The 24887-nt window shown below is 22.0% G+C and overlaps 8 protein-coding genes across 8 annotated transcripts; 7 read left to right on the top strand and 1 right to left on the bottom strand. All coding sequences in view use genetic code 6, as the record gives it.

The window, feature by feature from the left end:
• Nucleotides 1-4404: 4404 nt before the first annotated feature.
• Nucleotides 4405-5745, top strand: TTHERM_00648890 (immobilization antigen; the record flags this gene model as incomplete). Its single annotated transcript, XM_001032283.1, has 1 exon — nt 4405-5745. The coding sequence occupies one exon, from the start codon at nt 4405-4407 to the stop codon at nt 5743-5745; it is 1341 nt and encodes a 446-aa protein (XP_001032283.1).
• Nucleotides 5746-6779: 1034 nt separating this feature from the next.
• On the top strand, nt 6780-8120 carry TTHERM_00648880 (immobilization antigen; the record flags this gene model as incomplete). Its single annotated transcript, XM_001032282.1, has 1 exon — nt 6780-8120. One exon carries the CDS (start codon nt 6780-6782, stop codon nt 8118-8120), a length of 1341 nt encoding a protein of 446 aa, XP_001032282.1.
• Nucleotides 8121-8912: 792 nt separating this feature from the next.
• Nucleotides 8913-9122, top strand: TTHERM_000648879 (ion channel inhibitory toxin protein; the record flags this gene model as incomplete). The annotated part of the gene is made up of 1 exon (XM_012797723.1): nt 8913-9122. The coding sequence occupies one exon, from the start codon at nt 8913-8915 to the stop codon at nt 9120-9122; it is 210 nt and encodes a 69-aa protein (XP_012653177.1).
• A 624-nt stretch (nt 9123-9746) lies between these two features.
• Nucleotides 9747-11616, bottom strand: TTHERM_000648878 (hypothetical protein; the record flags this gene model as incomplete). Its single annotated transcript, XM_012797722.1, has 8 exons — nt 9747-9861; nt 9926-10009; nt 10165-10254; nt 10440-10529; nt 10670-10765; nt 10926-11018; nt 11314-11354; nt 11413-11616. 8 exons carry the CDS (start codon nt 11614-11616, stop codon nt 9747-9749), a joined length of 813 nt encoding a protein of 270 aa, XP_012653176.1.
• A 353-nt stretch (nt 11617-11969) lies between these two features.
• TTHERM_00648860 (WD domain, G-beta repeat protein) lies at nt 11970-18564 on the top strand (the record flags this gene model as incomplete). Its single annotated transcript, XM_001032280.2, has 2 exons — nt 11970-16372; nt 16431-18564. The coding sequence occupies 2 exons, from the start codon at nt 11970-11972 to the stop codon at nt 18562-18564; spliced, it is 6537 nt and encodes a 2178-aa protein (XP_001032280.2).
• Nucleotides 18565-19600: 1036 nt separating this feature from the next.
• On the top strand, nt 19601-20500 carry TTHERM_00648850 (hypothetical protein; the record flags this gene model as incomplete). The annotated part of the gene is made up of 1 exon (XM_001032279.1): nt 19601-20500. One exon carries the CDS (start codon nt 19601-19603, stop codon nt 20498-20500), a length of 900 nt encoding a protein of 299 aa, XP_001032279.1.
• A 225-nt stretch (nt 20501-20725) lies between these two features.
• TTHERM_000648849 (WD domain, G-beta repeat protein) lies at nt 20726-21806 on the top strand (the record flags this gene model as incomplete). The annotated part of the gene is made up of 5 exons (XM_012797721.1): nt 20726-20733; nt 20933-21267; nt 21316-21449; nt 21620-21664; nt 21729-21806. The coding sequence occupies 5 exons, from the start codon at nt 20726-20728 to the stop codon at nt 21804-21806; spliced, it is 600 nt and encodes a 199-aa protein (XP_012653175.1).
• Nucleotides 21807-23304: 1498 nt separating this feature from the next.
• On the top strand, nt 23305-24204 carry TTHERM_00648840 (hypothetical protein; the record flags this gene model as incomplete). The annotated part of the gene is made up of 1 exon (XM_001032278.1): nt 23305-24204. The coding sequence occupies one exon, from the start codon at nt 23305-23307 to the stop codon at nt 24202-24204; it is 900 nt and encodes a 299-aa protein (XP_001032278.1).
• Between the last annotated feature and the right edge of the window lie 683 nt (nt 24205-24887).

Raw genomic sequence — 24887 nt, 5'->3', positions numbered from 1 at the left:
GAAATAGTAAGTAATATGTATCTATCTATCTAACTATCTTCTAAAAAGATTTAATTTTTTGTTTGATTCTTTTCTATTATTAATCAATGACTAATTAATTTAATTATTTAATTAACAAAAAAGAAACTGAATGAAACACTAATTATTAATTAATTAATTAAATAATTAACTTGCTTTCACAAAAAAAAGCATATAAACAAGCAAGCAAGCAAGCAAACAAACAAACAAACAAATTTTTATTTATTTTTTAAATTTTTTGTATTTTTTTGATTTGAAAATATAAAGCGAACAAAAAATAAATTGAAATACAAACCTTAATTTAGATAATATTTATAATCCATTATTTTTTTTGGTAAATTTTCTTAAATTAAATTCATTAATTTCTAAATAATTTGCATTCATTTATCAATAAAAACTAACCCATTTAACACTCTTCTCACCTCAAATATAGAATTGCATGTAGTTTAATAAATATTTATTAATTTATGATTTTTCTATCACAATCTGATACTAATTTAATTCTTTTCTACATTAATTATTCTTTAAAATTATTATTAATTTATAAAATTTAGTTATATTAAATAAAATTGTTTTAATATTTTTTACTCATTTTAAAACAATTTTATTTTTTGATTTAAATATAATCGTTGAAGAAAAATAATAAATGAATGCATTTTCAACAAATTCAAAAATTTTATTAGTTAAATTAATTTACTTAAATTTTTTTATAAAAATATTTTATTAATCTTAATTTAAATATTAAAAAACAAAATTTTAAAACAAGTTTATTTTTTAGCGTGGCAAAAATTTCTTTATTTAAACAATATTAATAAAAAATTAAAGCAAAAAAAATTTATTAATTCAAATCAGAATTTAAAATTTAAGCATTACTTTTTCAATTCAAATACAAAAAATCAATTGAAAATTAATGTTTTTTATAATAGTTTTTTACTTGATGTTAAAGTTTTAAGTGCTCACTAAAAAATCATAACTAAGTGATCAATTTCTAAAATAAATTAAATAAATATTATAACAAATTTACTAAAATGTTATTTTTTATGGTTGCATGAATAATAAGAATAATTTTATCAATTAAAAATTATAAAATTGTAAAATAAAATAAAAAGTCTTCATAAGATTTTATTTATTTATTTATTTATGATATGATTTTAGATAAACTATTAAGTAAAAGTAAAAAAGTGTATTTCTATTTTATATATCTGTTTAATTTTACTATTATTAAGATTTACTTTTATAATTTAAAAAAATATTTAATTTATTTCGAATAACTTAAATGTTTTAAATGGATATATATGAAACAAATAATAGAATTTTATCTAAATCGTATAAAATTATAATAAAAAAATTATTAATTTTTCATCTTCAAGGAAAATTAGTTTTAGAAAATAAAACTTTCTCAATAATATTTAAATTCTTAAGAAATTCTTGAATAGAAATCTATTTTATTTAATAGAGTTTACTAAAAACGAAAGGACAAAATTAATATTTTTAAATTATATAATACTTTTGTACCATCGAATAAATTTATTAATCAATTTTACTTTAGTTTATGGTAGAATAATAAAAATTTAATAAAAGAAATACAAATTTAATCTAATTAAATCTTTTGTTTTCCAACAATTATTTGAGTAACTAGATAAAAAAGAGAGTCTATCTATCTATTCTTTTTTTGTTATCAATAATTTGAATCTTAAAAAATATATATCAAATTAATTATTTTTAGGTTCTTATGAATAATGTTTAATCATGTGATTTAGTCATCTAATTTATCAAATAAAATAAATAGAAAAAATTATAATATCAAATCAAATTTAATAAACTTTGTCAATATAATCTTATAAATTGAATGCTTATTTTAAAAATGTATTTGTATCATAATAATGCATATTTCATTTATTAAGTACCATAACTTTATTTTTATAAATGATTACGAAATTTCAGAAATTATTTAGTTTAGGTAAAAAAATTTTATAAAAACCTCTAAAAAATATGTTCCTAAACTGATTTTTAATCTATTATATACAGTAACAAAAAATAAATTTATAATTTTTTATAAAAATTGATTGTAAACCAAAATTTGATTTACAGATTACTTTTTTAACAAAAGAAAGAAATTCCAATTTCATAAATGATAATTAATATATTTATATAAATTATTTATTTATTAAATATATATTGAAGTAAGTTTCATAAAAAATAAATTTTACTTTTGTAGATAATATATAATACTTAAATAAAAGGTTTAAAATCTTCCATATCCATTCATATATGAGCATTAAAACAAAATTATTTCAACAACTGAAGATAAATTAAGATTAAAATTTAGATTTAATTTCTGGATCTATTTCAGTTTTAATAAGTAAGGTAATTAATTAATAGCAATTACTTTATAATTTGAACAAATATAATAATATTTAATAAAAGAAATTCATTTTGAATCTTTTATAATCTATTCTTTTATTTTAAAATAAATACTTTAAATTAGTGATATTCTTTTTTAAATTATTAATAATTAATTATTAAGCAAAACAAATTTAAGAAAGAAAAACATTAAAAAAATGAAAATTAATAATATCTTGATCTTCTTAGCTTTAGCATTAACTTTGTTGTTTGGAACAATCCTTACAATAAATTCTTCTTCTGCTACTGATATTGCTACTGAAAATGTTAGTTCTTTTAATTGTTCTGGAATAAACAATATTTGTTATGAATAATCAGATTGCTGCGAAAACTTAACTTGCACATTTAAGCTACACTTTAGCACATGTGTTTGATATTAAATAAATAAATAAAAATTTAAAGAGCTTAATAATATTAAATTTTATTTCTTAACATAAATGTATTATATGTGAAATCTATATTTTTATGAAAGATTAAATTTAAAAGATTTTTATTAAGATTAATTTTTAAAATAAAATTTTAATTTAAAATTTGTTCTACTTAACCTGTAATCTAAAGATTTTATTAAACTATTACATAAAATTAATTATGAAAGACAATCAGATAGTTGACTGACATCATTTATTATAATTTTTAGTCTAAATTGTTTAAATCAATATTGAAAATAGTTGTTTGAATTAATCTAAACTAAAATAAAATTTGTTTAATATACTTTAAATCCTCATTTATTAATGATAACCAAAAATACTGAATCTTATTCTTATTTTTTTTTAAAAAAATTAAAAATAAATAGTGTTATCTCCTTGGCTAGGGTATGTTCGTTCAAGGAGTTACAGTATTTAGAAAATACTCAAAATGAATATAAAAACTTTATATGATAATAGAGTTAAACATTCAGAATGAGTTTGTTAAAAAATATTTTTTCTCAGATTAATATAAAGTTTGATGTAAAAGATGATCTATAGAGGTTTATTTCAATTTAAATTTATTTATTTGTTATAAAATTATATTTATAAAAGTATTTTGAAGCTAATATTTTAATTTATTCATTTTTTATTTTCTTTTTGATGGCTTCATCAATTAACAATTAATACAGAAAACAAAAATTTCTATTTTGCATTATTAATTTTTCAGTTATTTAGTTTAAAATAATTAAAATGAAACAACATATTTAAATCTGATTTATCTGGAAAAGACTTAATATTTCAATTTTTTTGAATTTTTAAAGAAAATTCAGTATTTGTCTATAAAATATTAGTTTTAAAATAAACCTTAATATTTTCTGAATTATAATTAGCATGCTTTAATTGGTAAAATCAACAAATAATTAATTTTTTTAAATTCTTACATTATTATTATGCATATATACACTATCAAAATCAAGTTTTCATTAAGGATAATTTAAAAGAAAAGGTATTGCAATGGTTATTTTATTTAACTTATTATTTTTAATTAAGATGGGATTCAAGCTTTTCTAAAAAAAATTTCTTCTTTTATGCTATTTTTTTTATTAAAAATATCATTTAATAGAATATTAAATAAAAGATAAACTAAGTAGAAATTAGTAATCAACTCACTCATTCATTTTCAATTAAAAAAAAAATCAGATTTCTTTAAATTATTTAAAAATTAATGAAAATGTTGTTGAGTAAGTAATGCCAAGTAAAATAAATAAAAGAAAGAAAAAAATTGAAGGAAAGATAAATTTTATGCAAAAAATAATAATCTTCCACTAATTTAAAATATAAACTAATATTCTATTTTCAATACATTTATTTATTATTTAATGAAATCATCAAGAGAATCTACTAATAATTAAACTGCTTATAAAAATAAAAATTTTATCTTAATACACTGATCAATTTAAAAAAAGAGTCTTGAAATCAAAATAATAACTTAAAAAATTTTTGAATGATATTTAAAAAATCTTTACAAAATTTAAAAAATTATTAAAAAGAGAAAAAATTAAATGTAAATTAAAAAATGAATAAATCAATACAGCTAATGATAATTTTATAAATTGTAAACATATTTGCAGTTACACCTGGTTGTGCAATTACCTGTATTCCCACAAGTTATGATACTCAAGCTAATTGTATGAGTTGTGAACCAGATCCATCCGTTGAAAAGTTATTTGCTGGACCTTCACCTGTTAATTGTTCAGTTATTGACTGTTCTGCAAAATTTCATTAATTAAATGGATATGTATGTTAATCTTGTAAAGGATTAAACCTTAGTGCTTTTTATGATCCTATTACAAATGATTGTGTAATTTAATGTCCAGATAATTCAATAGATGATAAATACAATTGTTTACGAATAGCTAAACCAGGTGCAAACATTAATTGTGGATCTACAGATGGTGCTTAAGGTTCATGCACTGGATGTGGATCTTCTTCTAGTATTCAAAATTTTTTCACATGGATTTCGGGTATCATTTGTAGATTTAATGATTGTAGTATTGCTCCATCTTCTTATAACGGTTATGTTTGCAAATCTTGCTTTTAAGTAGAAGGAGCTCATGCTACTTTTGCAGCTGGGACTTATTACAATCCGTTTACAAATTCATGCATTAGTTAATGTCCTATTGGAACATACCCAGATAAATCATATACTTGTTAATAGATGGTTAATTCAGGTGACTTAGTTAGTTGCGGTACTGTTGGAATCCCTTAAGGTACATGCAATAGATGCGGATCTACTTAAGCAATTTAAAATTTATTCCAATGGGATTCTAATTCAAATTGTAAAATTATCGATTGTAGTATTGTTCCTCCTTTTTATAATGGAAACGTATGTAAATCCTGTTATAAAGCAGCAAATGCAGCCTCTGCATTTAAAATTGGTCCCTACTTTAACCCAATAACCAATTCTTGTGTTGCTTAATGTCCTTCATTTACATTTTCTGATAACGACAATATATGTTAAAACTATCCTACTAATCCTGTTCTTGGTAAAAATGTTGCTTGCGGTACTGAATATATACAAGGAGGAGAAAATGCTAACTGCAATAAATGTGGCGATATTTAAACCATTTAATCTTTATTTATTTATGACTTGAAAACTTTAGGTGTAAATTGCTATTATGCTGATTGTAGAACTATTCATAGTACTCTTAATGGTTGGATTTGCAATTCTTGTGATGGAGTACCAGGATCAAACATACCACCTGGTATATATTTTAATGGAACTACATGTACATATACATGTAATAGAGGTGTTGCTAACTCTAAAAGTGGTTATATTTGCTAAAATTCAATAAATTTATCAGGACATAAATTAAATTTTGTTTAAGTCTTATTATTTTTATGTTTATTATTCTGATAATTAATTACTCTAAAGTTTTAACCATAATCGAATTAGGAGTTTTCTAGGGCTCGTCCAAAAATTAACTATCCAAATTACCCCCCTCACTGTTTATATCATATATTTGAAATTATTTTTAGATTTTATTGATTTTTAAAAAATATTTTTAATGACTTCATCATCAATTTACAATTAACACAGAAAACAGAAAATTATATTTATCACTGTTGATTTTATAGGAATTTCATTTAAAATAATTATTAAAATAAAACAAAATATTTATATCTGATTTATCTTCAAAAGATTTATTATTTAAATTTTTGGGCCTTTAAACAAAATTCAGTAGTTGTTTATTGAATATTATTTTTAAAATAAACTTTAATATTTTCTGAATTATAATTGGCATAGTTTACTTGATAAAATCAACAAATAATTAACTATTTAAAATTGTTGCATCATTATTAAGTATATTATATCATAATCAAGATACGTTAAGAAAGATTTAAAAGTTTAGGTATTGCAATTAATTGTTAATTTATTTAAGTTATTATTTTTAATTAAGATGGGATTCAAACTATTCTAAAAACATTTTCTTCTTTTTTTTATTTTATTTTCTTTATTAAAAATATCATTTACTATAAATTATTAATTTATTTATTCATTCATTTTCAATTTTTTAAAAAATTTGATTTCTTTAAATTATTTAAAAATTAATGAAGATATTGTTGAGTAGAGTATTTAAAGCTTAATAAAAAATAGAAATAAATAAATTGAAAGATAAATTTTATGCAAATAAAAATAATATTCTACTAATTTAAAATATAAACAACATAAATTCTATTTACAAGGCATTTATTTATTATTAAATGAAATCGTTTATATAATATACTAATAAAAAAACTGATTTGTAATGTAAATATATTTCAATGAAAATTTAATAATAATAAGCAGATTTATTTAAAAAAAGAGTCTTGAAAACAAAATAATAACTAAAAAATCTTGATTGATATTTAAAAATTTTTTTTAAATTATTAAAAACAAATAATTTAAAAATGAATAAACTAATCCTATTAATCATAATTTTATAAATTGTAAACATATTTGCCTCAACTGCACCTGGTTTTCTGGTTTCCTGTATTAATACAAATGATGGTAGTTGTATCAGTTGTGAACCTGATCCATCTGTTGAAAGGTTATTTTTTGGAGATTCTGCCACGAATTGCTATGTTTAAGATTGTTCTGCAAGACCTCATTTATTAAATGCCTATGTGTGTAAATCTTGTTTTGGAATCGTAGGGTCTTTTTAAATCTCTGGTTAGTTTTATGATCCTGCTATAAATGATTGTGTAGCTTAATGTCCAAATGACTCTATAGTTTATCAGTAAACTTGTTTACGAATAAATAAAACAGGTGCTAACGTTATTTGTGCATCTAATACATATGATTGCACTGGATGTGGATCTTCTATTAGTATTCAAGCGTTATTTACTTACGTTTAAAGTACAATTTGTAGATATACTGATTGTAGTATTGCTCCATCTTCATATAGCGGCTATATTTGCAAATCTTGCTTTCAAGAAGTAGGAGCACATACTGCTTTTTCAATTGGGGCTTACTACTATCCGTCTACAAATTCATGCATTAGTTAATGTCCTATAGGAACATATCCAGACTAATCATATACTTGTTAATAAGTAGTTAATTATGGTGATTTAGTTAGTTGCGGTACTGCTGGAACCCCTTAAGGAACATGCACTAGATGCGGATCTACTTAAGCAATTTAAAATTTATTCCAATGGGATTCAAATTCAAATTGTAAAATAATTAATTGTAGTATTGTTCCTCATTTTTATAATGGAAACGTATGTAAATCCTGCTATAAAGCAGCTAATGCAGCCTCTGCATTTAAAATTGGTCCATACTTTAACCCAATAACCAATTCTTGTGTTGCTTCATGTCCTTCATTTACATTTTCTGATAATGATAATATATGTTAAAACTATCCTACTAATCCTGTTCTTGGTAAAAATGTTGCTTGTGGTACTGAATCTATAAAAGGAGGAGAAACTGCTAGCTGCAATAAATGTGGTGATATTTAAACCACTTAATCTTTATTTACTTATGACTTGAAAACTTTAGGCGTAAATTGTTTTTATGCTGATTGTAGAACTACTCAAAGTACTCTTAATGGTTGGATTTGCAATTCTTGTGATGGAGTACCAGGATCAAACATACCACCTGGTATATATTTTAATGGAACTACATGTACATATACATGTAATAAAGGTGTTGCTAACTCTAAAAGCGGTTATATTTGCTAAAACTCAATAAATTTATCAGAACATAAATTAAATTTTGTTTAATTCTTATTATTTTTGTGTTTATTATTCTGATAATTAATTACTCTAAAGTTTTAACCATGATCGAATCGATTTTGGGTTGGCCTAAAAATTAACTATCCTAATTACTCATAATTTTTAAAAGAATAAATTAACGTTTTCCTTCATTCAATAAATGGAAAAGCTCTGGTGGATATTATATTTAACTTTTGCAAATAAAATATATTTGCTACAGCTTTTAGAATTTTTTTAATTTTGAATTTTGAATAATAACTAATGCTTTGTTTATTTTAAACCACACACCAAATATAATCTATAATCTAATAATATTTAAATCAATAAAGCTTTTATTAAATTTAATGTAAACGAAATTTTGATTTACATCTTAGTTTTACATAAAAAAAGCCTCATAACTTTAATGGTTTAGCATTACAAAATAAATAATTGTAATTTAAATAGATTGTGTTGAATACTTAAATGAGATTAAAGTTTACTTTATTTTTAAATACTGAAACATTTAAGATATATCCCACACCTAAATAAGCAATTTATATATATACCAATGTTTCAACAGCTGAAATTAAATTGTAACTAAATTTATATATTTGATTTATCCCACTTTTTAAATTGTAATCTAAAAACAAAAACCATTGATTTCTGATTTAATTAAATGAGTTTTGAATAAAAATATAAATATTTAATAAAAGAAATTATGATTGCATCTTATAATGTCTATTTACCTATTTATAAGAAAGCCTTTTAATAAAATAAGTCAGTCCTATTTCCAAATTATAAACAATTATTAACAAAAAAAAATTAAAAAAAATTAAAAAAAACAAAACAAAAATGAGAATCAACAATATTTTGATCTTCTTAGCTTTAGCATTAACATTATTGCTCGGCACAATCGTTACAATTAATTCTTCTTCTGTTAACGAAAAAATTGGTGATGGAGCTTGCTCTGGAGTTAACTAAGGATGTAGTGATGATACAGATTGTTGCAGTGGTTTAAGATGCTAGATGGTACCACAAAAGTTCTTTGGAAAATGTGTCTGATAATAAATGAAGAAGGATATAAAAAACTTATAATTTAAAATTATAATTAAATAAATGTATGAAACATTTAATCATATAAATTTCATATCTTACACATAAAAAAATTAAAAATTATAAAAGTAAAATAATTATTTAAGAAAAAAATTTTATTTAATTAAACTTAATACTTGAAGAGAGGATTTTAATACCTCAAATTTATTTATGATAATATTTTTTAAATTAATAATTTGATAACATAAAATAATTTTTAAAGGAAATGTATAATTATTATATATTGATATTTGAAAGAAAACCATTAAATGTAATTTTAATTATAGTGAATTCAATTAAATAATTTACTATGATATTATTGATTACTATTTTTTATAATTATTCAAATTTATTCATATTAAAAAACTTATTTCGAAAAACTGTTATTTCAAAATATTTAAATTTAAGAAGAAAACATATTTTAAGAATACAAATCAAAATAAAATAATAGATGCAAGTTAATATAAAAAAATATAATAATTTTTTAAAAACATAGATAATTTATGGATAATTAAAAATAACTAAGTAATTAAATAATTATTTATAAGTATTTATCGCTTTTCAATATTTATATATTATTTGTTTTAAATTATGTCATTATAATTAACATTTCATAAATACAACCGAAATATCAAGTACAACTAATTTTTTGAACTATCTTAGCATGTTTTATTTCAGCTTTAAATAAACTATATATCTAGTTACTGCACTAATAAATTATATTAAAATATTTATGTTTTTTTTTAACTAATTAAATGAAGAAATTGATATACGGAAGTTTTACTTTTAAAGCAAATAAGTTTTTGATGTCTCTTAGTTTGATAAATAAAATTTGTTTACTTAAATTACTATTTCCTCTGTTATAAAAAATATATAAATAATTGTTTAAACAAACAAAATTCTATTTCAGAAATAAATTAAACCTTAAAAACTTAATTTTAAAATAAAATGTAAATTTAAATAACAATTTTTTACTTTTGTTATAATAATTTTATGAAAAATAATTAATTACCCTAAAAAGATGTTAAGAGAAAATAGATTCTAACAATTAGATAGCTTATCAATGAGTCCATTAAAACTTTCAGATCCAAATATATTTTATCTTCAAAAATAAATTTATTTTTTTATTGAAATAAAATAAAAATAAAATTAAGATTCATTAAATAAATTCTTTTCTTAATCGTTTAAAATAAGCTATCTTTTTTTTTGTTTAAATCAAATTAAATTTTAAAAATAAAATAATTAATCTTTTTATTTTTAACAAGAGTAAATAAAGGTTAAATCTACGATAAGTTAAGGGTCAAGCATTTCAGATTTTTACATTGTGATAATCCGTCTCCTAAATAAACTATTGCTTAATCACCTAATTTTCTGAGCCTGATAAAAATAAAAGATAAAAAATTTGATAATTCATTTTATTTTAACTTAAATTTGTCATAAATTATTCAATGTTTTAGAATCAATTAATGAGAAAGATTAAATTTTTATTTATTAATTCAAAATAAAATTTATAATACTCAAACTATAAATCCAATGATGCTATTATGTCTTTACACTCTGATAATTAAGCAGCAAAGTCAGATGCTTATTACTCACCGATTGTCTTTTTTGGTCTAATTTCATATTTTTAATATCAACTTAACAAATTTTAATTTTCTCAATTAACAACCAAAAGCATAAAAATAATGTGACTTATAAAATGGTAATTCTCAAATAAAAAAAATATTAATTTTTATATTGTAAGAATTATCATTGAGATGAATTATTTAATACCTTATTTATAAGAACAAAGTTCTTTAATTTGAATTATATTCTTCAATTTTATCAGAGGATCGTTATTTTTGGTAATCAAATTATTTGTAAAACCTTTATTTTAAATTCAATTAATTATAAACAATTGTTTTTAAATATTTAAAAAAGATTTAAAAATTGATTTTATAAAATTTAATTTATTTTATTTGTATGGATTAAAATTGAATTTTTAACATCAATCATTCGCTTTTGTCAAAAGTGACAAAATAATATAAAAAATTATTCTGTATTAATCAAAAAAGTTTAAAATCAGACTTATTTATTTGATGATTTTAATGACTCTAATAAAAATAGAGTTTTTAGTCATCCAATTAAATAAAAAGAACAAAAATAAATTATTAAAATTTACCTTGACTCAATTTAAAGGATCTTATTTGAAAATAATTGATACTATTTATACTTAAAAAAATTAAATTCTGATATACTGCTAGATTAATCTATATTTTACATTTTTTAAATCAAAAATTTGATCGTTTTATTATTAGTTTTTTTTATTTTGATTATTCCCCATTTTTTAAACAATTTTTGCAAAATTATTTGTTTTATTAGTTTATTCAAAAAGAATATATTAAAAAATTTTTTTAAGGTAAATTTCTTTGAATTATATATTTACAAAAGATTTTTTTTAATAGTTAAAAACTAAGAAACTCATTTCATAAGCTTTTATGTAAAAAATTAAAGCTTTTAATTTTATTTTTTTTCATAATAAAAATTAAATCTATTTTAAAAATAATTTTTCAGTAAATAATAAATTAAGTAAAAAGCTACAGTTTAAAAACAACTTATTGAATAAGGATCAGAAAATTATTCGTTTTTAAAATTTTGAAATTTTATTTAATATTTTTATTTGCTTTAAAAACATTATCAGCAAGCAAAGCAAGCAAATAATAAAAAATTAGAATCCAATAAAGAATATAAAAAGTTCTACTTATTGTTTGAATTTAAGATAATCATATATTTATTAAAATATAGAGAGTCTAAATGAACTTTTAAATTAGTCAAAAAATGCAAATTTAAGACATTAATTTAATTGTGAAAAGAAATTCATTAAACCAATCATAGATTTAAAGATAAAATTTTATCAATTAAATAACAAAATTTGCTAAGATTGTAAACTTGTAGAAGGAGCTAAATTAAAACCTTGGCAAATTTTGCACATAATATCAATCCAGTTTCAAAGTAATTTAAATAGAAATATAAAAGCACTTTAAAAACGAATAAATAGAATTTATTAAATTCAACAAAAATAATTTTGAAAAAAGCCAATAAATAAATAAAAATTTGAAAGAAATATTCTAAGATATATCTTAAGAATCTAAATCATACAAATAATTACTAAAGAATGAAATAATTTAAGGCTTGGATTAAAAAAACTTAAGCAGATTTGATTCATTAAATTTACCTAGACTTTTAGGTGGAGGAGGAGTGTGTTTCTCTTCTTCTAAAAAGAATGAAATTGATTTTCCTAATAAAAAATAAAAAAATATTCACAAAATTCATAACTTAAAAAACGATGAGTTTTTTAAAGAAAATGGCAATCAAAATCAAAATATAGATAATAGCAAAGAAGCTAAGAGCGATGGAGATAATTAAGATATTGACGATTTCTAAAAGGCATACAAACAGTATTTTAACAAAAATGCAGTTGTAAATACAATAAAAAAAAATTTAATTGCTTCTTAAGTGAGAAAAATAATCGAAAAAGCTATCTATGACAATAGGGAGGAAATAATTTATTAAAATATTAGAGAAAAAGTAGTGGATCTCATTAATTTAATTATAAATTATTTATTGATATCTATTTAAAACAATGAAATAAGAAGTCTTTAAAATGATATTGATGATATAAATGTCAAACTGAAGCAAATTTAAAAGTATTCATACTAAAATAGAAAAATCTATCCTTGCTTAGATCTTTATTTGTATTTAGAATTTCTTATAGCAATTAACTCTTAAAGGTCTGGTTTGGACACTTTTAATTAAAGTCTTGCTTCTAAAATTGCAGAGAAATTTATTTAGTTAGCTAAAACAGCATCAGGGTTTTTAAGCATAGCTGGAGCAGTGAAAGGAATTGTTGAAATAAAATTAGAAGATTTATCTAAATTCATTTCAGAGGTTAAAAATATTTTTAAATAGTTAGCTGGTTCTAAAGACAATATTCAAAGTTTAGGGAATGATGCTAATTAGTTGTATGATATATACTAAAATGGTAGTTTGTTCTAGTAAATGTACTCTTTATGGATAAGAAAAACTCAGAATTTTGGAAATAGATTGCTAGAAATTAGTTCAAGTGAAGAAATCATTTTCTATTTGAAAGAAATATCTGAAAAAAATATAAAAAACCAAGATTTGATTAAATTTATTTACATGCAAATAAATTATTTATTAGAAAAAGAACAAAAAAAAGATAATTTAAAAAATTTATCTAACGAGTTAAAAGAAGAAAATAATTTGATTATTAGATTTGTGAATGAGTTATTAATAAAGAAGTATTCAAAAGATATTATAGATTATATTAAATAGCTTGCTGATTTGGTAACTAATAGTGCATAATTTAGGTACTTACAAACATCTATTTTACTTAAACTAGCAGTCCTAATTAAAAATTTTGAAATGAAAGATCAAGAACATGAAATCATGGTTAATTTATGCTTAAAATACATTGAAGAAAAAGATGTTTCAGTGAAAATAGTTTTTAAAAATAATCAGCTCATAAAAGAATTCATACATAGCATAGATAAATATGAGGAGTTAATAATAAATGAGTAAAAATAACTTAAAAGAAATTTAACTAATTTTGTAGAGGAAGAAAAAATAAATTAAATATAAGAAAATATTTAGGATAAGTAAGACTTAGTTAAATATTTGGCTAATTCCATAATTCAAATGTGGGAAATAGGAGTAAAGCAAAGATAAGAATAAAATTAAATAGCTCATAAAGATGATATTCTTCTTGAAGCAGTCAATTTTTATGTAAAGCAATAAATGACATTTATTGATGGTAAAAATATATTTAAAGAAAATTCTGATGAGTAATAAAACCAAAAGGACAGTGTTTCAAATGATGCTCTGACCATGATCATAAAATATTTTCTCATTCCTAATTATAAGTATCCTAAAATTAAGAGCTAAAATAATGAGTTTAATAATTAATAAAAAGATCATGATAATAACAAGAGTTCAGTCAAAATTATTTCTATATTAGCAGACGGAGGCACAGGAAAGTCTATGCTTCTAAAAAAAATAGAAGTAGAACTTATAAATAGCGATTCCGTTTTGGAAAATTAAAGTTCTACATTGATAAGTGATGAAAGAGCTAAGTATATTCCTATTATAATTAAATGTAATTCTTTAGATGCAAACGAGCCTACAATTGAAAAATTTTTGGTTAAGCAAAATTTTTAAATGGAATAAATTGAATCCCTTAAAAAATCAGAGCGAAACAAATTATTGATGCTTGATGGGTACGATGAGTTTGCTGGTGAGTATTTTAAAATTTTTGAGAAGCTTAAGATTTATGAATGGGTAAATACTCTGGTTATTGTCACTTCAAGGCTAGAAAAAATATCTATTTCAGATGCTAGAGTTTATTTTAATTACTATAACGAAGAAGGGAAATAAGAAAATTATGAATCATATGTTTCGATGCAATTAGAAAAGTTCACTGACTCTGATATAAAAGATTATTTTAATAAATTTGAGTAAATCTCTAAAATTACTCATTAAAATTAAAAAGAAATCCAAAAAATTAAAGAAGTCATTTTCTAAAATAACAATTTAATTGAGCTTGTAAAACTTCCTGTTAATTTGTATCTAACAACAAGAATGCTGAACGACTTGGACTTAAAAGATGATAAAATTTTTAAAGATCTGAAATAAGCTTCGGATTAAGTTGATATTCAAGAGTTATTCTTCCAATAATAATTCTCAAAAAAATCAAAAGATTTTACATAAAAATTAAAAATTAAAGAAAAAATAAAGCAAAATAATATTGAAAATTTAATTAAACAAACTTATTTCGAGTATTTATAAAATATTGCCATGCATATGTTTTTGTAGAAAAAAAATAAATCAAATTTTCTTTCTACAAATAGAAAAGAAATTCATTTTGAAATCAAAAATGAAATTGATAAATTTTTAGATAAAGACTAAATGGAACAGTTAAAGATATAATTGAATTAATATGTGGATTCTAGAGTTATTACTAGAATGTATTTATCTAATTAAATAAATAGTGAAGCTGAGAATAATTAAAATTTGGATTTTGAATTTAGACACAAGTCTATCTTTGAGTATTTTGCAGCGAGAGCCATGAAGTATGATTTTGATTTGTATTAGGAAAGCATCTATAAATTACCTTTGGACAAGCTTGTATCTTTCAATATAAATTAAACACTTATAATGAATATTGGATATAATAAATCTGAACAATAGATTCTCTTAAAACTTTTTAAATTGATAGATCATAGCAAAAATGTTTGTAACTATTAGGAGAATTATACTTCTGAAGATATAAAATAAAATAATCGTTATTTCTAATACATAAGGCGATCTTAAATAGATCAATATGATCATGTTAGTAAAATAGATATGGGAGCTTCGAATTTGCTTTCAGCACTGTTCGTTTCCAGATTTGCATTTGATAACTTAACTCTTAGAAAATGTTCTTTTTCTAAGGCATACATTTCTTACAAAAATAACAAAAGAATTAATTTTGATGAGTGTAATTTAAATAATGCCTTGCTTAAAAAAGTAAATCCTTAAAGTATTGAGTCTTCCATGACTTAAGATTCAATTTTTGATTCTTATTAAAAAATATTTAGCTCTGATAACTTTTAAAATTTTAAGAAAATAATTTACGATAAAGAAAGGTTAATTTCAATAAATGATAATGGATATATCAATAGCTTCGAGCAGTCTCCAGAAGATCAAAAATATAATATAGCTCTCTCTAAAAAGATTACAAATTTTATTTTAAATGAAATCAAAATTTATGGAGAAAACTAATTAGTAGTTTCATCCTTGTCAACTTTGTTTTTGATTGATTCTATTCATTTTTCAATAAAGAAGCTGAAGAAATTCGATAAAAATAATATTTTAAATTTTGATTGTTAAAACAAAAATTTATTAATTTAGCTAAATAATAAGAATTATTATGGTAATTTTGAATAAGAATTTAAAGAAGTAGATTTTTGTGGGTAACTTTCAAAGCTATCTACAAAATGTGAATTTATTGCTGCTTCAGTGAATAATCAATTGATGATATATCAAATTTAAAAAGATTTTTAAAAATTAAAAACTTTAGAGGGTCATTCTGATAAAGTCAATTCAATTGAATTTTAAGAGGATGGAAAATTTATGATTTCCGCTTCAAATAAGGATGGATTTGATCTTTTGGAGTTTAGAAAGTAATTTTGAACCAATAAAGATAATTGAAGATATTCAAATTGAATCTTCTACGATTAGTAGAGATGGAAGATATATAGCTACTGGATATGTTGATAAATTTTATAAGATATGGAAAAGAATTGATAAAGAAGTTGAGCTTATTGGAAAAATTGAAGAAGAAAATAATTAAATACTGTCAATTGCTTTTGCAGAGAAAAGGGATGTTGTTGCTGTTGGATCAAAGGTAAATTGTAAAATTCTAAATATGTAAAACAAACTTGAATAAATGTAAGTAATTGAATGTCATGGTAAAAAAATATCTTCAGTCGTCTTTTCTCCAAACGGATAATATATAGCTACAGGCTCAACAGATACTACTTGTAAAATATGGAAAATAAATAATTAAGGTTTCAAGCTATTCAAAAATTTAGAAGGTCATAGTGGTGAAGTGTCTTCCATAGCTTTTTCATCTGATAGTAAATATTTAGCTACTTCTTCTTATGATAAAACTGCAAAGATTTGGGATTTAGAAAGATAATTTTTGCTAATTCACACTATTTAGGGTCATTCAAGAGAAATAACTTAGCTTGCATTTTCAAAGGATAACAAGTATTTGGCTACAGTTTCATATGATAAAACATGCAGAATTTGGAGTTGTTAAAAAGATTTTCAATAAATAAAAGCTATCCAAGATTATACAAGAGAGGTAACTACAGTAGCTTTCTCTGAAGATAGCAAATATTTGGCAACAGGTTCATATGAAAAGACTTGCAAAATATTTGATATAGAAAGAGATTTTTCATTATTAATAACTCTGTAAGACCATACTTCTATTATAGCCTAGGTTAAATTTTCTAAAGATGGAAGATATCTTGCAACTTGCTCCTATGATAATACTTGCAAAATTTGGAGTGTAAAAAATGAATTCCATTTAGTTAAAACTATTGATGGGCATAAAGAAATAGTGTATTCAATATCTTTTTCTGAAGATTCTAAGTACCTCGCAACTGGTTCTAAGGATAAAACTTGCAAAGTTTGGGATATTGAAAAACAATTCAAATTAGCAAATACCATTTAACGAGAAAATGAAGAAGTTACTTCTTTAAGTTTTTCAATAGATAACAAGTATCTGGCAATTAGCTCATTTAACATTTTAAATATTTACAATGCAGAAAATAGATTAGAGTCAATCAATCAAATAGAAGGTCATTAAGAAGAAATAACTGCAATGGCCTTTTCTAACGACTGCAAATATCTAGCAACAAGTTCTTTAGATCAAACTTGCAAGATATGGAATATCGAAAACAGATTTGAATTACAAAAAGTAATTTAAGATCACACTGATATGATAACATGCGTTGCATTTTCAAACGATAATAAATATCTTGCTACTTCTTCTTTTGATTAGACATGTAGGATATGGGATACTTAGAAAGGATTTGTATAAGCTAATATAATTTAAGGCGAAACAGAGTACGTGTATTTTGTTGCCTTTTCTCCTGATTGTAAACACCTTGCTATTGGCTATATGGATTATTATTGTTAAGTTTTAGATATTTAGGAAGGATTCAAACTCAAATATACACTTGAAGATGAAGCCTATAATGTAGCATCTATGTCTTTCTCTGATGATGGAAAATACTTCTCTACAGGATCAGAAGATAATACATGTAAAATATGGGACTCAAATAATAATTTTAATCTTGTACATACAATAAAAGGTCATGAGAGCTTTGTGAACTCTGTGTGTTTTTCTCCAGACAGTAGGTACTTGGTAACAGGTTCTTTAGATAAAACTTTTAAGTTATGGAATGCGAAAAAAAATTTTGAGCTTATTCATACAATAGAAGTTAATAGCATTTATATAGTACTAGCATGCTTTTCTAAAGACAGCAGATACTTACTTACAAGCTCTGAAGGTAGCACTTGCGAAGTTTTGGATGTTGAATAAAATTTTAAATTAGTTTATACAATTGAAGGAAATAATAATGAAATTAATTCTATCAGCATTTCATCAGATGGCAACTATCTCGCAATAGGTTCATAAGATAGTACAGGTAGAATATTGGATTTAAAAAATGCGTTCTTATAAAGGTGTCATAAATACAATATCACAAAAGGTTTTATTGAATTAAAAGAAAATCAAATTAATGGATCAATAGTGAAATAATCTCATCAATAAGAATTGTTTGAAAATATTTACATATTTTGAAAAGAAATAAATTTCAATTCAATTGAGAGGAATGTCAATAAAATAAAATACAATAAATGAATAAGAGATATTAATTTAGATGATTTATATTAAAATGTATTTTTTTATGATATTTATAAGTTATGTATTAATTTTTAATTCTTTTGTCTTAAATAATCAATATTTTTAATAAATCTTAATCAATAATATCATTTTAAATATTATTTCTTAATACACCAGTGCTGTCATACATAATACTATTCGATTTTGAGTTTTTTAATCATTTTTTTATACTTTTAAAATTTTTTGACATAGATACAAAAAAAATGGTGTCCCCCATAGATAGAGTCGAATATTTAAAAGAGTTAAGCTATACATAATAATTTATGTATTTTTTATATGCATAAGAGGAGTAAATTAATATAGAATATATTTAATTAATTCAAATAAAAAAACTAATGAAATCTTATAATTTTCTAGATATAATTAATACCCAAACCATTCAACTATTTGAAAAAATATAAGCTAATAAAAATAGATAAATTATTAAATAAAACAAAAATTTTTTAGCTTATTAAAAGGATAAAGCAATTATTCCCAAAAAAATTATTATTCAAACCACTTAATTTAAAATTTTTCATAACTAAAATGATTTTCTCTTAATTACATAATTATTTTTTAATGGAGTTATCAAAGATGTTAATGAAGTTTTTTTTATACCTAGATTTTTTTCAGATTAAGAATAGAAAAAATGAGACTAGTTAAATTAATTGATTAACTTCAATTTCTATTTTATAGCTTTAAACCTATTTTTAGTTATTTACTTTAATCCATGCAGTAAGAATTTTTCAAAGAATTTAATTTTTTTGATTACTCATAAATTAATATATTTATAGACTAATATTAACCAAATTATATTTCATTAATCTATTCTATGTTCTATTAATGCTACTCAACATTTATAATTTTATTGACCTTATTTAAAAGCTTCGATTTTAGCTATCAAAAGAAAAATATAAATCACAAAATAAAAATCAAAACCTCAATAAAAGAAAAAATGTAAAAAAAACTACTTTTTATTACTGCAATTATTTTGCTCATTTCTTTCAGTTAATCAAAGCCTGATCGTAATTTAGGAAATCTCTTAAGGTGCTTTGCTTAAATAGGTGATGCAATAAAAGATGTCGCTAATCTAGTCGCCACTATCCAAGCGAAAAAGGATGCATCTGCTATACTTAAATCTATTGGAGATGTTTCTGGTTAAATAAGACCATTGATGTAGGAATGTTCAAATCCAATTTGCTTAATTGATGCTCAGAAAAGATGTGAAGAATCAACAGGAAAATCTTGCGAATAATATGGTGCTATTATGTATCCTAAATGTGAAGAGGGTTTCTACAATGTAGGTTGCTGTTTGTGTGAATCATCATGTCCTCCCGGATTCAGAGACGATGGATTATTTTGTGCTAAGCCTGAGGCTTATGGAAGGGGCGCTGGTTACCCTTGGAAATTCGGTGATAGCTTAAACTTGAACGATGCTTCTAAGAGATGTCAAAGTGAAAATTCTTAAGGCTGTGAATAAAATGGCTTAGTAATCTACCCTAAATGTAAGTAAGGTTTTCATAATGTTGGTTGCTGTATATGTTCTCCTGACTGTCCATCTGGAACAACTGATATTGGAGTTTCTTGCACAAAACCAGTTTATGGTAGAGGAGTTGGTTTCCCAATGTAATATGATGATTGTTAAACCTAATCATCATAAAATAGTTACGAAAAATCTTAAAATAAAGATTCTTCAGAATATCTATCACTTAATACTGAGTAGTTGAAAGATAAAATCTTAGAATAATCCTAGAAATTCATGCAAAATAAAGGTAACAAAGACTTGTCAGTTAAGTTTGCTACAGAATTATCAAAGTTGATGGCTGCATTAGAGGTCAAATCTTCTAAAAAATGATAATATTAAATATAAAAATTACATTATAAAAGTAAAATATATCTATATAAAATATGTGTTTTGTAATCCCAAATAAATTGATGAATATTTCTATAATTAAAAATAAACTTTAAAGATCAAATTATTAAAAAGATAAATTTTAAAATATAATTTTGGATTATTCTAATTTTGTTCTATTAATTAAGTGTAAAAACAAAATAAAATATTTTATAATTTTTGAGGTTAATGAAATTGTAAAAATAATATTTTCAATATAATTAAGCACATTGGATTTTTATTAAAAATTGGAAAATTTGAGTAAATCCAAATTGTTTAAAAGTGTAGTAAATTAATTTTTTTATAAATATTTATTTTTTAACAAATTTATTTTTAATGACAATTACTTACAAATTAAAGAAAATATATATCATTCTTTAATTTGTTAAAACAAAGCAGTTCTAAGTACCTATCAACTGGTTTTAAGGATAAAACTTGCAAAGTTTGGGATATTGAAAAACAATTCAAATTAGTAAATACAATTTAACGAGAAAACAAAGAAGCTACTTCTTTGCTATGGAATATCTAAAATATATTTGAATTATAAAAAGTAATTTAGGATCACACTGAAATGATAATATGCGTTGCATTTTCAAACGATAATAAACATCTTGCTACTTCTTCTTTTGACTAGACATATAGGATATGGGATAATTAGAAAGGATTTGTATAATCAAATATAATCTAAGGGGAAACAGAGTTAATGTATTTTGTTTCCTTTTCTATTGATTGTAAACACCTTTTTATTGGCTTTATGGATTTTTATTGTTAATTTTTAGATATTTAGGAAGGATTCAAACTCAAATATACACTTGAAGATGAAGTCTATAATTTAGCATCTATGTCTTTCTCTGATGATGGAAAATACTTCTCTATAGGATCAGAGATAATAAATGTAAAATATGGGACTCAAGTAATAATTTTAATCTTGTACATAAAATAAAAGGTCATTAGAGCTTTGTGAACTCTGTGTGCTTTTCTCCAGACAGTAGGTATTTGGTGACAGGTTCTTAGGATAAAACTTTTAAGTTATGGTCGAGCATATATATACAAAAAAAGTTTATATCATTTATATAGTAATAGCATAATTTTCTAAAGTCAGCAGATACTTACTTAAATGCTCTAAAGGTAACATTTGTGAAGTTAGGAAAGTTGAATAAAATTTTAAATTAGTTTATTCTATTGAAAATAGTTCAGGTAGAATATTGGATTTAAAAAATGCGTTCTTATAAATGTATCATAAAAACAAACACGCCAAAGAATTATATGAAAGTGATGCTAATCAAATTAATGGGTCTATAGTGGATTAATTTCATAAATAAGAATTCTTTGAAAATATTTTGATATTTTGGAAAGAAGTAAATTTAAATTCAATTAAGAGGAATGTCAATAAAATAAATGAAGATGAGGCATTAAGTTAGATGATATATAGTATTTAAAAATAATCATTGCTATTTATTAACAATAATTTAAATAATATCGAGAAATAAACATAATTATATTAAAGATTTTGTATATATAAAAATGTATTTTGATATGCTAAATGATAAGTAGTATTTAATTAAAATATTTACAATATTTTGTGCAAAAATTTAAAAAAATTGATTTGAATTTTCAAAAAATAATAGATTTTCATTCATTATTGAATGAAAACATAAATTTTATGTAATTAAATTTTCATTTTTAAAATCAATTTTTAATAAACTAATGATTGTTTTTTTCATTGTTGGTTTTCTAAGGTTGTTTGGTGTATATGGTGGTTGCTTTATAGATGGTTTTTAAATGATGAATCTAATTTTATATTTTTTATTTAAATTTTTTAAAAACATTGTAGGTATTAGGTCATTACGTTCACTATGTTCGCTTAAGCGCTAGCTATTCTTGTGCGAAACTATATAATTTTTATTAAAAATAATAAAAACTTAATTAAAATTTTTTTTTTAATAAATGAACCTCAATTCCATGAGGTCATCTTAAAATTTCCTCTTCAATCTCAATGAGTTTTTTTACTTCTAAAATATTTTGACATAAATACAAAAAAAATAGTGTCCCCCATAGAAAAAGTCGGATAAGCAAAAAAGGAAGCTACACATAATAAATCATGTATTTTTTATATGCGTGAAAGGAGTAAATTAATTTAGAATATGTTTATTAAATTCAAATAAAAAAAACTAATGAAATCTTATAGTTTTTTATTAGATATGATTAATACCATAAAAATATTTGAAAAAATGTAAACTTTGTAAAAATAGATAAATTATTAAATAAAACAAAAATTTTTTAGCTTACTAAAAGGATAAAGCAATTATTCCAAAAAAATTATTATTCAAACCACTTAATTTAAAATTTTTCATAACTAAAATGATTTTCTCTTAATTACATAATTATTTTTTAATGGAGTTATCAAAGATGTTAATGAAGTTTTTTTATACCTAGATTTTTTTCAGATTAAGAATAGAAAAAATGAGACTAGTTAAATTAATTGATTAACTTCAATTTCTATTTTTTAACTTTAAATCTATTTTTAATTTTTTACCTTAATCCATGCAAGTAGAATTTTTCAAAGAATTTAATTTTTTTTATTACTCATAAATTATATATTTATAGACTAATATTAACCAAATTATATTTCATTAATCTATTCTATGTTCTATTAATGCTACTCAACATTTATAATTTTATTGACCTTATTTAAAAGCTTCGATTTTAGCTATCAAAAGAAAAATATAAATCACAAAATAAAAATCAAAACCTCAATAAAAGAAAAAATGTAAAAAAAACTACTTTTTATTACTGCAATTATTTTGCTCATTTCTTTCAGTTAATCAAAGCCTGATCGTAATTTAGGAAATCTCTTAAGATGTTTTGCTTAAATAGGCGATACAATAAAAGATGTTGCTACTCTAGTCGCCACTATTCAAGCGAAAAAGGATGCATCTGCTATACTTAAATCTATTGGAGATGTTTCTGGTTAAATAAGACCATTGATGTAGGAATGTTCAAATCCAATTTGCTTAACTGATGCTAAGAAAAGATGTGAAGAATCAACAGGAAAATCTTGCGAGTAATATGGTGCTATTATGTATCCTAAATGTGAAGAGGGTTTCTACAATGTAGGTTGCTGTTTGTGTGAATCATCATGTCCTCCTGGATTCAGAGACGATGGATTATTTTGTGCTAAGCCTGAGGCTTATGGAAGGGGCGCTGGTTACCCTTGGAAATTCGGTGATAGCTTAAACTTGAACGATGCTTCTAAGAGATGTCAAAGTGAAAATTCTTAAGGCTGTGAATAAAACGGCTTAGTAATCTACCCTAAATGTAGGTAAGGTTTTCATAATGTTGGTTGCTGTTTATGTTCTCCTGACTGTCCATCTGGAACAACTGATATTGGAGTTTCTTGCACAAAACCAGTTTATGGTAGAGGAGTTGGTTTCCCAATGTAATATGATGATTGTTAAAACTAATCATCATAAAATAGTTACGAAAAATCTTAAAATAAAGATTCTTCAGAATATCTATCACTTAATACTGAGTAGTTGAAAGATAAAATCTTAGAATAATCCTAGAAATTCATGCAAAATAAAGGTAACAAAGACTTGTCAGTTAAGTTTGCTACAGAATTATCAAAGTTGATGGCTGCATTAGAGGTCAAATCTTCTAAAAAATGATAATATTAAATATAAAAATTACATTATAAAAGTAAAATATATCTATATAAAATATGTGTTTCGTAATCCCAAATAAATTGATGAATTTCTATAATTAAAAATAAACTTTAAAGATCCAATTATTAAAAAGATAAATTTTAAAATATAATTTTGGATTATTCTAATTTTGTTCCATTAATTAAGTGTAAAAAAAAATTAAAATATTTTATAATTTTTGAGGTTAATGAAATTGTAAAAATAATATTTTCAATATAATTAAGCACATTGGATATATTGCTAATTGCAGATTTTTTTTTTTTGTAATAGAGAGATAAATAGTGATAGGTTACACCTATAACTATTTATCTTTCTAATAGAAATTAATATAATATTAAATAAATTTATATAATAGTATTTAATATATATTTATGTATTTTATATGTAGTTTATAATAATTTAAATAAATTTAAAAATATTTCTAAAATTTTTTGACATAAATACAAAAAAAAAGGGTGTCCCCCATAGATAGAGTCTAATATATAAAAGAGTTAAGCTACACATAATAAATTATTTACTTTTTATATTCATAAGAATAGTAAATTAATTTAGAATATATTTAATTAATTCAAATAAAAAAACTAATGAAATCTTATAACTTTCTAGATATGATTAATATCCAAACCATTCAACTATTTGAAAAAATA

This window comes from Tetrahymena thermophila (assembly GCF_000189635.1).
Source record: "Tetrahymena thermophila SB210 genomic scaffold scf_8254644, whole genome shotgun sequence".
Taxonomy (NCBI): domain Eukaryota; phylum Ciliophora; class Oligohymenophorea; order Hymenostomatida; family Tetrahymenidae; genus Tetrahymena; species Tetrahymena thermophila.
Note: the sequence above shows the minus strand (reverse complement) of the source record. Positions and strands in the feature narration are given on the sequence as shown.